At 43.5% G+C, this 15021-nt stretch overlaps 2 protein-coding genes across 2 annotated transcripts in view; one reads left to right on the top strand and one right to left on the bottom strand.

The window, feature by feature from the left end:
- Positions 1-438, bottom strand: part of Sypl1 (synaptophysin-like 1) — a 19091-nt gene extending 18653 nt beyond the window's left edge. The window contains exons 1-2 of the mRNA XM_005377266.2: positions 327-438; positions 17-88 (exon numbers count right to left, since the gene is read on the bottom strand). Coding sequence (XP_005377323.2) covers positions 17-88; positions 327-377 — 123 coding nt within the window. The 5' untranslated portion in view covers positions 378-438. The remainder of the gene's footprint in view (positions 1-16; positions 89-326) is intronic.
- Positions 439-1395: 957 nt separating this feature from the next.
- The window catches only part of LOC102028621 (zinc finger and SCAN domain-containing protein 29-like), a gene marked incomplete at its 5' end in the record, with an annotated part of 79671 nt that continues 66045 nt past the window's right edge, over positions 1396-15021 (top strand). Inside the window, 1 exon segment of the mRNA XM_005377267.2 lies at positions 1396-2478. Within this exon segment, the coding sequence (XP_005377324.2) occupies positions 1396-2478 (1083 nt within the window).

Raw genomic sequence — 15021 nt, forward strand, 5'->3', positions numbered from 1 at the left:
CGCCGGCCGCACTCACCCACTCCAGGACCTTGATGAAGCCCAGCGGCTCCTTGAGCGGGACCAGGTTGAGCTGGAAGGCGGACATCCTCTGAGGGAAGGAGGGGAGAGAGTGAGGACGGCGGGGCGGAGGAGGAGGGGACCCGCGACACCCGAGCAGCACGACGGCGAGGACGGGAAGGCGGGGCAGGCGGGCTGGGCTCGGAGGCGGGGCGGGGCTGGGCGGCGGTTGAGCCGCGGGCAAAGCGCTTGGGCGGAGTCAGAGAGAGCGGCTGGGGAGGAGAGGGCCGGCAGGGGCTGGGAAGGGAAGGCTCCGCCCCTAGCCGCACCTGCCCGAGCCTGTTGATCCACTGACGAAGCACGTAGAGGCTGGACGCCATACTACGTGCGTCACGCCCCCTTACTGAAGCCCGGCCCCTGGCGTTCGGTCGCTTTCTGCGCACGCGCGCTCCCAGGCCGGGCGCTCCGTTTCCGGTGCTTTCCCCGCCCCTGGCATCGCGCATGCGCACTCGGACCGACGCGCACCTGCAGCCCTTGCCACCCACACCCTTACGCGGGGCGACGCTCTTCCGCCTGACACAGCTCGTGCTGGCAGTGCCCAGCTCCTAGATGCGTTCATGCAGTGTTGACACAGATGAAGCATTTCAAAGCTTCTGTTAGGGGCCTTTAATTAAAATGGTGAAAAATTATTGCAAAACAACGGCCTTCTGGCGACCTGCAGTTGGTAGGGTGCCTCGGCAAAGTCACTCACCAAACATTGCTGCAGAGATTACTTTTATTCTCAGTTATTGGAACCAGGGTTGAAGGAGGAAGTCATGCCTATTAGCAGAAGACCTCGCTGGATATGCTTTTGGTGACCTAACTAATGCTCCTTCCTTGGGAGTTTCCTGCGGAAGGCAACTTTCTCAGGAGCCACCTAAGTGACACCTTACCCTGGTGGCGAGCTCAAGCTGGTGACCTGTTGTCTGGTTTTTCAGTACCTCACATGTACTTGGACAGCTGGAATAGTGCCCTGTTTGTGAGTGTGGTAAGATGGTTATCATCATGAAATACCTGGTAAATAAGGATGAAAGGACTTCAGCGCAAGAGGATCTCAGTACAACTTCCAGGTACTTAATTGTACAGTAATACCTCGGTTCACTAATGCTTCTGTTTGCGAACAGTTAAGAACAGTAGCGTTAGGCAGAGTTTTGCTTCCCTTTGTGAACTCTGCATCAGATGACAAACAGACCATGGCCATCTTCTCAGCGTGAACACCAGCAGGGCTGTCTTCCCTGCTGTGGCGTGTGGTGTTGGCCTTCTCTCCTAAAGATCGTGGTTGTGGACAGATGTGTGTGCACTTACTGTGAAGCGTTTTTGTGTACTTTTTAGCACATACAGTACTGTACACTGTTATTTAATCCAGCATGGCTCCAAAGAAAGTGCAGAGCAATAGTGAAGATAGCAAGAAAGTGCGGAGCAAGGACAGTAAGAAGAAAGTTTTGAAGAAAATAACCATTGCATTGAAGAAGGAAATTGTAGAAAAGTATGAGCATGGTATTCGTGTGACTGATTTGGCCTTGGAGTACAAGATGGCCAAGTCGACAATCTCGACTATTTTGAAGAATAAAGATGCCATCAAAGGAGCTGATGTGGCAAAAGGAGTCACGACGTTAACCAAGCAGAGGACACAAGTGCTGGAAGAGGTGGAAAAACTTTTGTTAGTGTGGTTGAATGAGAAACAGCTGGCAGGTGATAGTGTTAGTGAAGCTATGATCTGTGAAAAAGCCAGGAAATTGCACGGTGATTTACTGCAGGCAAATCCCTCTACAAGTGGAACAAGTAATAAATTTAAAGCCAGTAGAGGGTGGTTTGATAAATTCCGCAAGAGAAGTGGCATCCTCCGTGTGATAAGACATGGTGAGGCTTCCAGTTCTGACAAGGCTGTTGCAGAAGCCTACAAGAAAGAATTCTCACAATTCATGAAGGCAGAAGGATATGTCGCTCAACAAGTGTTCAATTGCAGTGAAACAGGGCTTTTCAGGAAGAAGATGCCTACCAGAACCTACATCACGCAGGAGGAAAAGGCACTACCAGGGCGAAGTGAGCAGCAGAGGGCGCTTGTTGAGAAATTTTTCACTGAGAAAGAGGAAGACAGGGATGAGGTTAGCAGTGATATGATAAAATCCATTATGGTAAAATGGAATGAGTGCCAGAATTTCTTTGAGAAGCACCACCCCAACATAACTATAACGAACAGAGTGTTGAAGCTGATGAACGATAACGTGGTCTCTCATTTCCGGAGGGTTATGCAGCGCAGGAAAAAACAAGTGACATTAGGCAGATTTTTTGTCAAAATTGACCCTGCAGCTAAGAAACAAAGAAGAGAGGAAACCCCTGAAGGAGATCTCCCTGATGTCCTTATGGTAGGGGACTCCCCAAACAATAACCTCCTTCCTACCTACCTTCCTGCCCTCCGCGCCAAAAGTCTCATCAAACAAGGTTAGTGTTCTTTCTCTTCATCTTGTACTGTACTTTGTTTCGTATTTTGTGGTTAAAAGATACATATGGTTCAGAATGGATTAACCCTATTTACATTGAACCTTATGGAGAAATTTGATTTGGTTCATGACCAGTTTGGTTCATGACCAGAATCTTGGACCAAATTGAGTTGTGAACCAAAGTACCACTGTATTTGCTAAGTGCCACTGAAGGCATTTCATGAAGGCAGCTGTTCTGGAACATCTTTCTAGTAAGCTAACCTGCCTGCCTTCTATCCCTCCCTCCCCCTCTCCTTGCTGAGATTGAACCTAAGCCTTCATGCATGCAAGACAAGTGCACTGGCACTGAGCTGTACCCCATCCCAATCCTTTTTTTTTTTTTTTTTTTTTTTTGAGGCCTGTCTCTATGTTTGGTTCCCAGAGTGCAATGGGAATATGTCCATTTCCTCGTAGACAATGTATTTCTTTTTTTGCTGGCTCAAATTCTGAAGTTCCCAGCACATTGCCTTGAGCTCAGTGGCACCTAGTGGCTGAATGCAGATTCCATTTCCTAAGCAAGAAGGCATTTTAGATGCCCTGGTGGCTGGGTGGGTGGGGTGGCCATGCATTGCAATCCGGTGCACCCAAGACCAGCGTGAGCGTAATCCACATCTTTGCGCTTGATTTCATGCTCTCTTGATTTCATTCTTTCTCTTTTCCCTTTACCCCTCCTTTACCTTTGTGTCATAGGCATCTGGGGATGGAGTAATGGATAGGATTATTTAACTTGAGCTTCGTATGCAGAAAGATTCAAATTAGACTCAGTGTTATTTCTAAAAGAGATAGACAATAGAAGGATGCACTTTGCAACTTTAGTAAGAAGTGTAAAGACCCAAAACAAGCAAGCCATGATGGGCTTGTGGTCCCAGCTACTATGGTGGCTGAGGCAGATGAGACGTGAAAGTGAAATCCTGTCTCTTAGTAAAAAAGGATCTGAAACTTATTTTCACTTATGGGAGCTTGCAGAAACTGAAATTCACTTGTTGAAGGTTTCAGAAACTGAAATTCACTTATTGAAGGTTTTTAAAAGTGGAATTTCCTGTGCCCTTTCTCATCTTGTGAGCTTTACTTCATGCTGCCTCTCTTCTGCCTCCTGTCTGCTTTCTCTTCTGCTTCTTGTTCACTTCCACCAGTGGGGGGCCTGATGGCTGTTTCTCCTCAGGAAACCTTTAGTGCTGGGTAGAGCCCATGCTAGAACTTTAAGAAGCCCCCTTCCTTGGCTGTGTGCCATTGGTTTTTTTTTTTTGTCTTTTTGAGACAGGGTCTCACTATGCAGTTCAGGCTGGCCTTGAGCGCACTTTTGTAGCCCAGGCTGGTCTTGAACTCACAATGATCCTCCTGCCTCAGCCTCCCGAGTGCTAGGATTATAGTCGTGCACCACCACGCCCGGCCCACCATTGGTTTTTAAAGGTAGGGACCACTGAGGGTGAGCAGAACCACATCAGGTCACTCTTCAGGATTCATTCACGGGTACTGACTGAGCTCGACCAAGTAAGAGTGAGCCATTGTGGTGATCTTTGGTTATGTACAGCCTAGCACGGCTACTGTCGGTCAGCTAGGGAGTGCCTGCCTTCCTGGGGGACACTGGCAGTGGCTGGCAGAGCCAGTGACATCTGATTAGGCAACATAGTTGTGAAATTATTTTCATGTTCCCATAATGAGAGTGTTGAAATAACAGCATTTCATTGAAACCACAGATGTTCAAAAGCAGTGAAGGACGTTCAGATGACTGTATCATATTGACTACAATCCTCATCATATTTTAATTTGTTCCTCAATCTAAGGAAAGAGCCAGAAACTCTGAGCACGACATGTTCCAAATGTGCCCCCCACTGCTATTATGAAATAATTCCTATTAATGTAAAATTGTCTCATCTGTCGGAGGTAGTATTGAAGCATACTGCTTCATCAACAGCAGAGCCATGGCTGAAATACTTGTAGAACTTGTCAGGGTTTCGCTTTCTCTTTCTTGTGTACAAAACATGTGCCAGGTTTTGATACTTGGGATTTAAGGATGTTCAGAAAGCCAAGAAGGAAGCTATATTTAGCCAAGTCTTGTCATTGGCTAACTATAATATTCATTTGTTTTTCTCAATGGGAATACAAAATTTCAGTTATTGTGTTTGTGAGACTTTGTGACTAACTCCCAACCACTTTTCTTCTGAACATATAACATTTAGTATGAACATATTCAAAACTTGAGTTTCCCTTATACACAAACAGATTTTCCTTTTCACCAGTGAGTTGAACAGTTATTCTAGAAAAATCAAGAAACAATTCTGCATATATTTAGTTGTACAACAGACTGATTCAAGACCCAGAAAATCTTGAAATAGTTAAACTGAAGCCTTTTAGAAATAAAATTTGAATTTTAGCACAATAATGATGTAGCCATTTTGAGCATGTATCTTTTTAAAAAAAAACTTTGAATTTGTAAATATTTGTCAAAACAAAGAAATTGGCATATTACTACTGACTATAGAATTTTTCAAACTTCATCAGTTGTTTACCGGTGTCTTTTACCACTCCAGGATCTGATCCAAGAATCCACATTTAATCTCTTGAGGTCTTTTTTGAAGAAGTATTCAGGATAGAAGTGAACATGTAAGACAAAATTATTTTCTATTCTGTTGAAAATGGGAAAATGTGTACAAGAAGAAATCAGTATATGGCAGCGGATTACCTTGACACCAGAAGCTACCTGCATTGGGGGTGCTGCTGGGGTGTTAGTGTCTATGCCTGTCAGGCTCCTGGGTATTGGTGCCCAGACTTGTAGCTCTGACCTATTGCCACATATAATAGATTCAGGTACACATCTAAAACTTGGTGTCTGCTCTCATAGCCCTGCTGCCTGCCTCATTGTAGTAATTGTGATCCTTTAGAGAGTCCCTTAAGCTTTTGCAGTCATGTAGAGTGGGTATACGTCAGTGAATAACAGCCAGCTGTGTTGTCAGACTCCTGGGGTTAGGCCCTGTTTTCACCCTGTGACCTTCAAGCTGTAAACCTCCCTAAGTTTCCATTTCCTTGTATCCAGTTCTCCGAGAGGAAATGAGGTCTAAATTGTATAATCATCAGAAATTACTTAGAAGAGCGCCTGATACAGAGTAAGAACTGAGTGACTGCAGTTTGTCGTCGTCACTGTGTTCCAGAAAAACTGCGTGCATTAGTCTACCAACGGGGTGGTGAAGCAGCAAGATTTAGTGCTAGAGGAAAATCTGTTCAGGGAAATCAAATTTATTTATTTTTTAGGAAGAATTAGAGTTATAAGGAAGAGTTTGGTTGATAAAAGGAAAGAAATAAAATTTGAGAACAGAATTCTGAAAAGAAAAAAAAGAACCAAAGAAACAAACTTACGTGGCAGATATTCTAATCCCCTCTTCGTGGATCTGGTTTGATCTGTTTGTATTGGAAGTGAGCGTAGTTCTCAGCACCATTTTAAGCTTAGCTCACCTTTAAGCAATGAATAAGTAGGGATAGATGTCCTCATTTGTAGAGATTAATTTTATAATAATCTTCACAAGTGTTGTAATTAGGGATATAAGGAAAAAAGTCCTGTATAAAAACGTATTTTGAAGTAACATAGCTTGGTGTTTGCGTAGTGTTTTCCATTTTTCAGAGAACATCCATAGTTGTCTTTTCCTGTGATCTGTGAATTAAAGGAGAGTGCAGGAATTACGGTCCCCATCTTGACCTTTGAAAAATTGAAGCTCAGAGGAAAGAAAGCTTATCAAGAAGGGCTTTGTAGAGGAAGTGGCACAATAGTGAGGGTAGAGAGATGCTTAGGGGCTTCCCCAGGTGGGATGCTGTGGATGCTGGGCATAGTAAGAGGGAGAGTCCTCTGATTCTTCATCTGTCTGCTGTGCAGAGGCAGGGCCTTATGTGCTGGCCTTGGGGTTTGAACTTTATTTCCTGACAGCGAGTTGCTTTTAGCCAAAGGAGAGTAACATGCTCAGATTTTAGTTTAGGAAGATCACTGTGACATTAGTGTAGAAGATGAATTGGAAAGTTCTTAAGTTGTGGGGGTTCATGATTAATGATATTTTCTTTCTTTCTTTTTTTTTTTTTTTTGGTACTGGGAATTGCATGGATGATTTTTTTTAAGTCTGTTGGTCAAGAGATCTGAGGGCCAGGTATAGTAACAATAAACAAGAATCTATAAACCAAATTGTCACTAGCTGCACAATACTGCCTGCCACAAAAGTATGAGATTTAGACACGCAAACCACTGGCTCCTGTCCTAGATCTGCCAGATATATACATTTGCATAGAACATTACTGTTCAGTATTTTTGGCTTTAATTTCCTTTACCTCATCTGTATAATGAGGGTATTTGTATGGCACCAAATTTGCATATGTTAATTAATGTTGATGAACTACTTCTGACAACAAACAGGACTTGGGTGTTAAGATAAATGTGAGGATGTCATAGGCTGGTCCCAGATTCGTACTCAAGGGCGGCTGGTTCAGTGGGCTGTTTAAGCCATGTAGCCATGTCAATATGGAGATTTTAGGATCCAGTTCTGAGCAGCTTCTGTCAGAATCATTTGTAGGAAAATAGATGCACCTTGAGCCATAATAAGTGAAATAAATCAGAGGCACAAGCTTAAATATTGCATGGTTTCTCTTATATGAAAAGCCCAAAGTATAAATAAATTAAAGAGCAAGATAAAAGATAGGTAGTAGAGAACAGGGAGATATTTTTGCAAATGGGATGAGGACCAAGAGGTGGAGGGAGGTGGCAGGGAGCGAAGGGGAAGTAAAAAGAATTAAGATGTGTTAGTACAGGTACCAACTCCCCATGAGGAATGCAATCACTATGTCCTGCAAACATGTACTGATAAAAATTCAAAAAGGAAGTAATTATCAAAGGATTTCCCTATTTTCTTGTCTCCCTGGAAAGCAGAGTGCCCCAAATATTTTTACAGAGTTTCAAGTTTATTAACTCAGGGTTCTCTTAAAATTAGGTGGAAGTAAAACAAAATGTCCACGAGTTCTGTATGAGTTTTTTTTTTTTTTTTTTTTTATCCTGTTTGCAGTCACACAGAGAACTGAATTCTTGTCAGGGAAAAAACAGCATGTGATACATCTTCCGGCACACTGAACTGGGTGGATCAAATGCTTTGCTTTGAACATGCTAGACAGGATGTTTCCAGCCTGCCAGATCTAAGATCAGAAAGTCAGAGAAATGAACGCACGGTAGCCCTCTAGCCCTCTGTCTTGCTGCCGGCTCCGTAGAATTTGTATCAGAAGCACCATGCTGTTCTAGGTGAAATCACTGTATCATTCATTAAGAGCAAATAGCTTACCAAAGGTGACTACTTTCAGTGTCAGGCAGTGACATGCCCAGGAAGTCTAAAATCAACAATGAAAATATTCCTCTAATGTGATGTGAAGAGGAGAAATAAATGACCAAGTGGAAGTTGGCTAGGTAAAGTCTGACACTGATAAAATGCAGTGGAAGTTTGTATATTTATTTAGGAAGCAGAAGCAAGTATGTAGTAGCCAGGTTTCTAGAAGGTTAACAGTAAGTGTAATTTTTGCAAGTGGAATTTTACTTTTAATATACTTTCTGAGTTGCCCACTTAAAAGAATCTTTCCAAGAATCTGTTTGTGATCATTCTTTGTATTTCTTAGGTTTGTATATTTCACTCCCACCCACCCCAATTTTTTTTTAAAAAAAGCAACATTTGTAATTGCCTTACAACTAAATAAATTGATCTGTCCCTTCTGAAGTGATTTCTTTCTTAATTTCCTTGAGGAAAAAAACCAAGGCTTTTTTATTTGTTTATATTCGAATCCCTCTCATTCTTACTTAAACCTCTCTGCTTTCTTAATTGTTTTCATGTAGTAATGTAACCAGTGATGAGAGGCTAGGAATTTTTTGACTTGGACTCTGTGATCAGGGTGGGCAACCACTTTTGAGATGAGGTTTGGGAAAATGAGGAAAACCCACCACACGCCTATCAAGCTAAACACACATCCCACTGCACTGTCACACTGACCCTGAGGTGCCATCGCGATACATTCCCTAGCACAGGCCAGCTGATTCATGTTTTAAAATACACCCTGGAGAACGAGTGCATTAAATAGTCTATTACAGTGTGATATCTTAACAGGAAATGATCTGAGCTTTTTCCTCCTGGGAGTGAGAATAATAGGAGTTTTAATGGGAGTGTAGGAAGGGATAATCACAGAACCTAGGAAGACAGGTTTAACTAAAAGGCAAAATTCAGGGCTGCTGAGACGCTGCAGGAGGATACTGAATGCTCGTGAAGCTGCCACGTATTGAGGAGAAGGAAAATGGAAAGCAAAACTGAGGCGTGCAGCATACTTCATTACAACAGGCGCCAATCCTTTGAGAAGAAAGACCCGAACACACCTTCCTGCTACCATTTACTGACCACTCATCTGTCCCAGGCACTTTGTTAAGTGCTGATCATACAAAGGAATGCGACATTCTTGTCGTTAGAGTTTACATTCCAAAAGGAGAGACAGACAGTAAAAGATAATGAAAATATATTTTCAAGGTGTAAGTACAATGAAAAACACAAAACATACACTTCATATATATGTGTGTATGTGTGTGTGTATATATATATATATTTGTTTGTTTCCTCCCCCTCTCTTGGCTTTCTGCTTTATGATTTGACCACCCTGCAAAATCTGTGGTAAAACAGAAGTAAGTTGGCAAGGGCTGCAGTCTTCATTGTCTACATAACCGACTATTACTGGCTCAGTGCTCTGTCAGCAAGTTTCTTGTGATAATCCTGTGACACTTTCAGCACGCTTTGAAATGCTGTAGACTCCCCATTCTGAACAGCAAAGGGTTTTGTTACAATTAAATAGGTGAGGCTGACCACCACCTGGGTGGTTGGCTTTTCAGACCTACCCTTCTATTTGCTATGTCTGCCACCAGCATAATGCTCACCCTGCTGCTACATTTCCCCAAAGTACAGCATTGAGAGTTCTGGGAGGCTGCCTGAAGGAGAAAAAAGAAAGGTGCTGGTCACAGAGCATCTGGTGACAAGGAGAGAGAAGCATAAAGCATATGCCCAGAGTCCTGGAACAAGTTAATAAGAAAACAAATTGAAAATGCTCCAGGTGGCAGAATGAACTCATGCCAGTTCAAGATCAGTAACTTGAGTGAGGAGAAGAGGAAGAGTGGGAAACAGAATTCCTCCTAAACTCAAGGGTATAGTGTAGGAGCTCCTGGGTAAAACTGCAAAGCAGCCCTTAAGGTGCTGTAGCTCAGTGTTAAAGAGGGGCTTTAAGTAGGTACTGTGACAGGCCATATCACAGTCTTGAACATTTTTTTAGCAAAGCATGTGATTACAAAAGCCATTGGAAATAAGATCTGGGTGTGGTGGCATATTCCTATAATTTTAGCATTCTAGGAGGCTGAGGCAGGAGCATTGCAAATTTAATTCTCACCTAGCAACTTAGCAGTTGAAAGAGACTGTCTCAAAACTAAAAAATTAAAAAGGGCTAGGGATGTACCTTAGTGTGAAGGCCCTGGGTTCAATCCTTGGTACTACAAAAAAAAGTAGAGAACTTATGTTATTCTTATATTACAAGGATAAGTATTATAGAATAGTAAGAAACAATGTAAAATATGAGGATGTGCTAAAAATATGGTGAATGTTTAATTTTTTTAAAAAAATTGATTCTAAGGAATGACATTATCTTTGATCCCCTTCAAGATAAATATTTCACCTCACTTTAAACCCACTTATTCTATCATTGTTGCCACTTCCAGAAGTTGTGCTCTTCTGATTGCCTTGGTGTCCAGAACTGATTCGAATGTGTACCTTTCATGGTCATTTTTGACTTTGGGAAAGAGGCAGAAGTCACACCATGCCAGATCTGGTCAATAAGGTGGATGAGGACACACTGCTTTTATTTGATAAAAATTGGTGTAAATGATTGATCAATGAAGTGTGGTTAAAAAAATCTGGCGACTAGTTAAATTAAAAAAAAAATATTTCAGTATAAGATACACTGCCATTATTCTTCCTCAGATACTTCCCGTGGCTTTAGACATACTTATCCCATCATTCTCGGCACTATATCTTACTGTAATAAGGTTTTTAAAACTTTAAGCACTCAACTGTATCTTTTGCTCACCCCTTGTATATTTATGCCTTGTTCTCACATACCTGTTAGTGAAAAAAGAAGAGGAGAATCACTAAAACAATCAAGGAGAACTATCTTCTCCAGCCTTTTAGCGCACACATTTTTATGTCTGTCCAACTCTGAGGAACATCTTCCCTTTTCAATATTCTGAAGTATTCCTGGACATGTAATTTTGTCCGGGGATAGGTACGTGATCTAGGCTCAGTCATTCAGAGTATTTTATCCCCCTAGGCCAGTGATGGCGAATCTTTTAGATCTTTCAGTGATGCAGACAATCTGCTGTGGCACATGTGCCGTAGGTTCACCACCCCTGCACTAGGCACAGTGATTAGTCCATGAAAGACCATGTGGTAGAAGCAGGACCTGCAGAAGTCTTCCAGGTATTTTATTGGGCATCCAGAAAAATACTCTTCTTTATAGTCTTCAAATTTCTAAAGGCTTGGAGCTGCCACACAAAGAGAGTCAACTTGAAGGAGCCCAGCAACAGTGAACAGTGCTAGAAAGGACAGGAAAAGAGGGAGGAAAGAGTGCAAATGACACTTCGTCCATTCTAACAGATCCTTGTGTGGGTGAAGCTGGGTAGAGGGGTAGTTTACCAGCCTCTTAGAGGGGGTGAAACAGAGCTACGACTCACCATGGCACCAGTGTCCTTGTTGGGAGGGACTGGACTCTCTAGGAAGTTCACAGTGGTCCAGCAGTTATGACAGCAGATGACACAGCTGAAACTTCCTTGAAGTTCTGCGCCTTTGGGGGTTGGTGTATATTTGCCCATCTTCCTGAAGGCTTCCAGTGCCTTCTGATAGTATCCTGAGTGACCTGATTCATGTGAGGGGAAATGTGAAAAAGAAATAGAAAGCTGGAGATAGGGCCCGAGCCCAACGTAATGAGTTTCTGGTCTTTCTCAGACATCAGCCTTTGTGATGTTTAAAGGCAGGGCCTATACCCCTATATCTTTAGGCCTAGCACAGCTTCCAAATGCAGTATCTCAACAAAGTGTGGAATGAGTGAATCTGATGTGGCGTATAGCGATAGAGGCCCTGAAACCATCAGCTTGAGAGATTCATTGCTTTGGATTAAAGTACTACCTCTCCAGACATCCTCTTAAAAGTTCGAATACCCAGAGGAGGCATAACAAATTTAGCTGTCAACCAGCAATTCTCAGTTTTGGCAGTTAGCAGAACAAGAGGGACTACAAAAATTGGGTTTTAGAGAATAGTCTCAGTGTGATAGAAAAGGCAGAGACTTGTATGAGTGATTTGAAAAACAGTTTGGTATTATCTCTGAGAGCTGAGCATTTATTTACATGTGACCCAGAAATTCCACTCCAAGGGAGCGACCCAAGAGAAAACCTTGTAGCTGTAAAACTGGAGACATGTAAAAGAACACTCACAGTTGCACTGTTTAGATGCCAAAACTAGAAACACTGGAAATGCCCAACAGCAGGAAAGTGGATGGATAAATTATGTTATATCTGCACAGCTATTATATGGCAGTAAGAGTAAATGAACTACACTGATTCACAATAGTATGGGTAAATCCCAGTAAATGCTAACTGAAAAACAAAACAAAACCCAAATTTATACAATGTGGTATATTTTTATAGATTTAAAACAATAAGTGTAAAAATTTACTTTATAGAAATGCAAAGTGGTACCACAAAACTACACATTCTTTAAAGTAAAGGAATTCCAGATGATGGTCACCTTGGGCAGGGAACAGGATGTGGGGACCATGTAGTTCAGGAAAGTTATGCCAAGGTTCTGGCTTTTGTTTTGGATGGTGGGCTCGTTGGCACTTACCACATGATTAAGAATAATGAAATGAAAGGACTGAGGCTGAGCAGAACGAAAGTCTGGGCTCTCTAGGAAACATGCCACTGCTTAGTTGGGACCGTGCAATCCTGGAACGGTGATGGTGGGAAGATCGCCTGGGCATGCAGATGGCTGGCAGAGGCAGGGTGCTGGTGCAGCCATAGGAAGGTCTGCAGGTAGGACCAGGCAGGCTCGGAGCAGTGCTTGGGTGGAAGAAGGGAGAGGAAATTGTCAGAGTGGAGCTCCGGTAGGAAGGTTATGGCCCCCAGGAGCCACCGCTGGGTTGCTTCTCTGACCCTCTTGGTGGCACCTGGGAAGCCGGATCTCACATGCTGTGGTTGAGCTAAGTCTGGAAGTGCCGGGAGATGCCAGGGCTACTTTATTGTCCTCCAGCAGCAAGGGGAAGGCCTTGGTCCTCCCACGTGAAACTCTGGCTGGCCCAAGGATTGATAGCGCAGTGCAGGCCACTGAGACAGAGCTGTCAGCTGAGCACCTGGACCAGAACGGCAACAGAGATAAGGTGTATCCCGCATCTGATAAGTCCTGTAGCGGTAACCGCCTCCAAAAGTTGTCACGAGAATTAAGACAGAATGTGTAGAATGAAGCAAGCAGAATCTTTGGCACCTAATAAGTGCTCAGGAAATGTTACCCACTGCATCCTGCCCTTGCCGGGAAGCATGATCGACACGCTTGGGGAATGGATGCGCAGACCTGGCTGCTTTCCCTTTTTCTTCCCATCTCACCCGACTCTTTCCCTAACCCTGACAGCCCGTGGGCACTGGGCCCATGTTACAGGATGAAGAAGAGAAACACTTTTCACCCTCTTTCTAGCATCGGACACTCTTCTGTGGCTTTGCTTTGAAAATCTACTGGGTTTAAAGAGGCATTCCAAATGAAGCTTGGCATTCCAAGCAGGCAAATAACTCACCACCTCCTTGAAAGAATATTGTTCAAATAGTTGTTCAGTGTTGACTTTGCGTGGGAACAGATCTGGCCCAGCAGCATGAAGGCACCTTTCCCTAGTATGTCAGGAGTTGGGCCTGGCCTGTTTCCAATTTATTTTAGAGATGTTTCTGTTCCTTATGAATTGCCACACTGGCCACCTGTTCACCTGGTTCTTCCTCTGTGTGCGCAGACCCCACAGAGGGTGGTGAGGTCAGCCAGACATTGTGTGAGCTGGCAGACTTCTCTTTCATTCAAGGTTGGTTTTCTTTTTTGATCAGGTAAGAATACCCATTTAGGGACTTGGGGGTGTGGCTCAGCGGTAGAGCTCTTGCTGGGCCAGGGCAAGGCCCTGGGTGTGCTCCCCATCATCACACATGCGTGCACGTATGCACACACACACATGCAAACACACATGCACACACCACACACACTCACCCATTTGCCTTTTATGCATTAACATGCCTTGTGTCTTTATAACACTGCCATCGGTTCTTGTGATTGCATACTCGCCAGGGACTGAGATGAGTTCACTCGGCTATTTTGCTACTGAAATGTGGTTATCATGTTAGTGGAGTTTTTTATTTTGTAGGTTTAATTTTTAATTTTTGTAGACTTTAGTTTTCTGAGTTACTTAGATGAGTAACTTAGAATTTTCCTTTCATGTTCTTAGTTGGGGGGCAGTGCAGATAGGCAGGGCAGGGCATAAGCTCTCAGAAGGGGCTCTCCTGGTCTCAAATGCATATTTACCCAGGCCTTAGCTCCAGCAGGCTTTTCTTGTCCTCCCTGCAGCCACCTGGAGGACACAGAACATTCCTAATGCTGAGTTGCCTCTCTTCCTTTGAGTTAGTCCCGTGACCTCCACAAGCACGTTGAAAACTTCAGAGGTGCAGTGCTCCTCACACTCCACGAATTTTCTTCGATCTCTCCTGCTGGCTCACTTCCTCTGTCTGAGGATACATTTGTCCTCATTTTCCTTCTGGGCACCAAGATCAGGGGAGTAGGAAGTGATTTAAAGACTGTGTACCTTGTATTGTGCAATGTATTACTCTAGAAATTGTCTTCCGCCTGTTTTCCTTCATCCCTCTTGAGGAAAGCCTGGAGTTCTACTACCAGAGCTTCTTTCCACTGGCAAAGTTTTGATTGTTCTTAGATCAGTCCCTAGAAGACCAGAACTTTAAGCTGTCCTAAGCCATCTCTGCTTAATGTGAACATGGAGCTGCTTGCATCAGCAGCGGCTCTGAGGACAGCTGAGGGGTGGAGGGGGAGGAGCCTTGTATTTAGAGCTCAGGCCCCAAAGAGAACTTGCACTTTTGTAGGCATCATCCTGGGCCTGATTATAAGTGGTTAGTAACATTCTCATCACCAATTGCACCCTGCCCACCCATTCCTCCCTTGTGGGGGTAGCTGCTCCTTGCCTTCATCTTTCAAATTAGTAACCTTTACTTCTGGTGGCAATGGAAAATACCACATAGGTTAGCAAAGTCAGCAGAGGTCAGAGCTGCCCTAAAAAGCCAAAATGCCAGAAAAGTGTCACCCAAAATACAGCACTGAAAAGAAGTTAAACAATAAGAAGAACCTCAAGAGCCAAGAATGAAGGCTCCTTAAAGGGAGACACA

The sequence above is a fragment of the Chinchilla lanigera genome, unplaced genomic scaffold (genome assembly GCF_000276665.1).
Source record: "Chinchilla lanigera isolate Chin_1 unplaced genomic scaffold, ChiLan1.0 scaffold00009, whole genome shotgun sequence".
Lineage (NCBI taxonomy): Eukaryota > Metazoa > Chordata > Mammalia > Rodentia > Chinchillidae > Chinchilla > Chinchilla lanigera.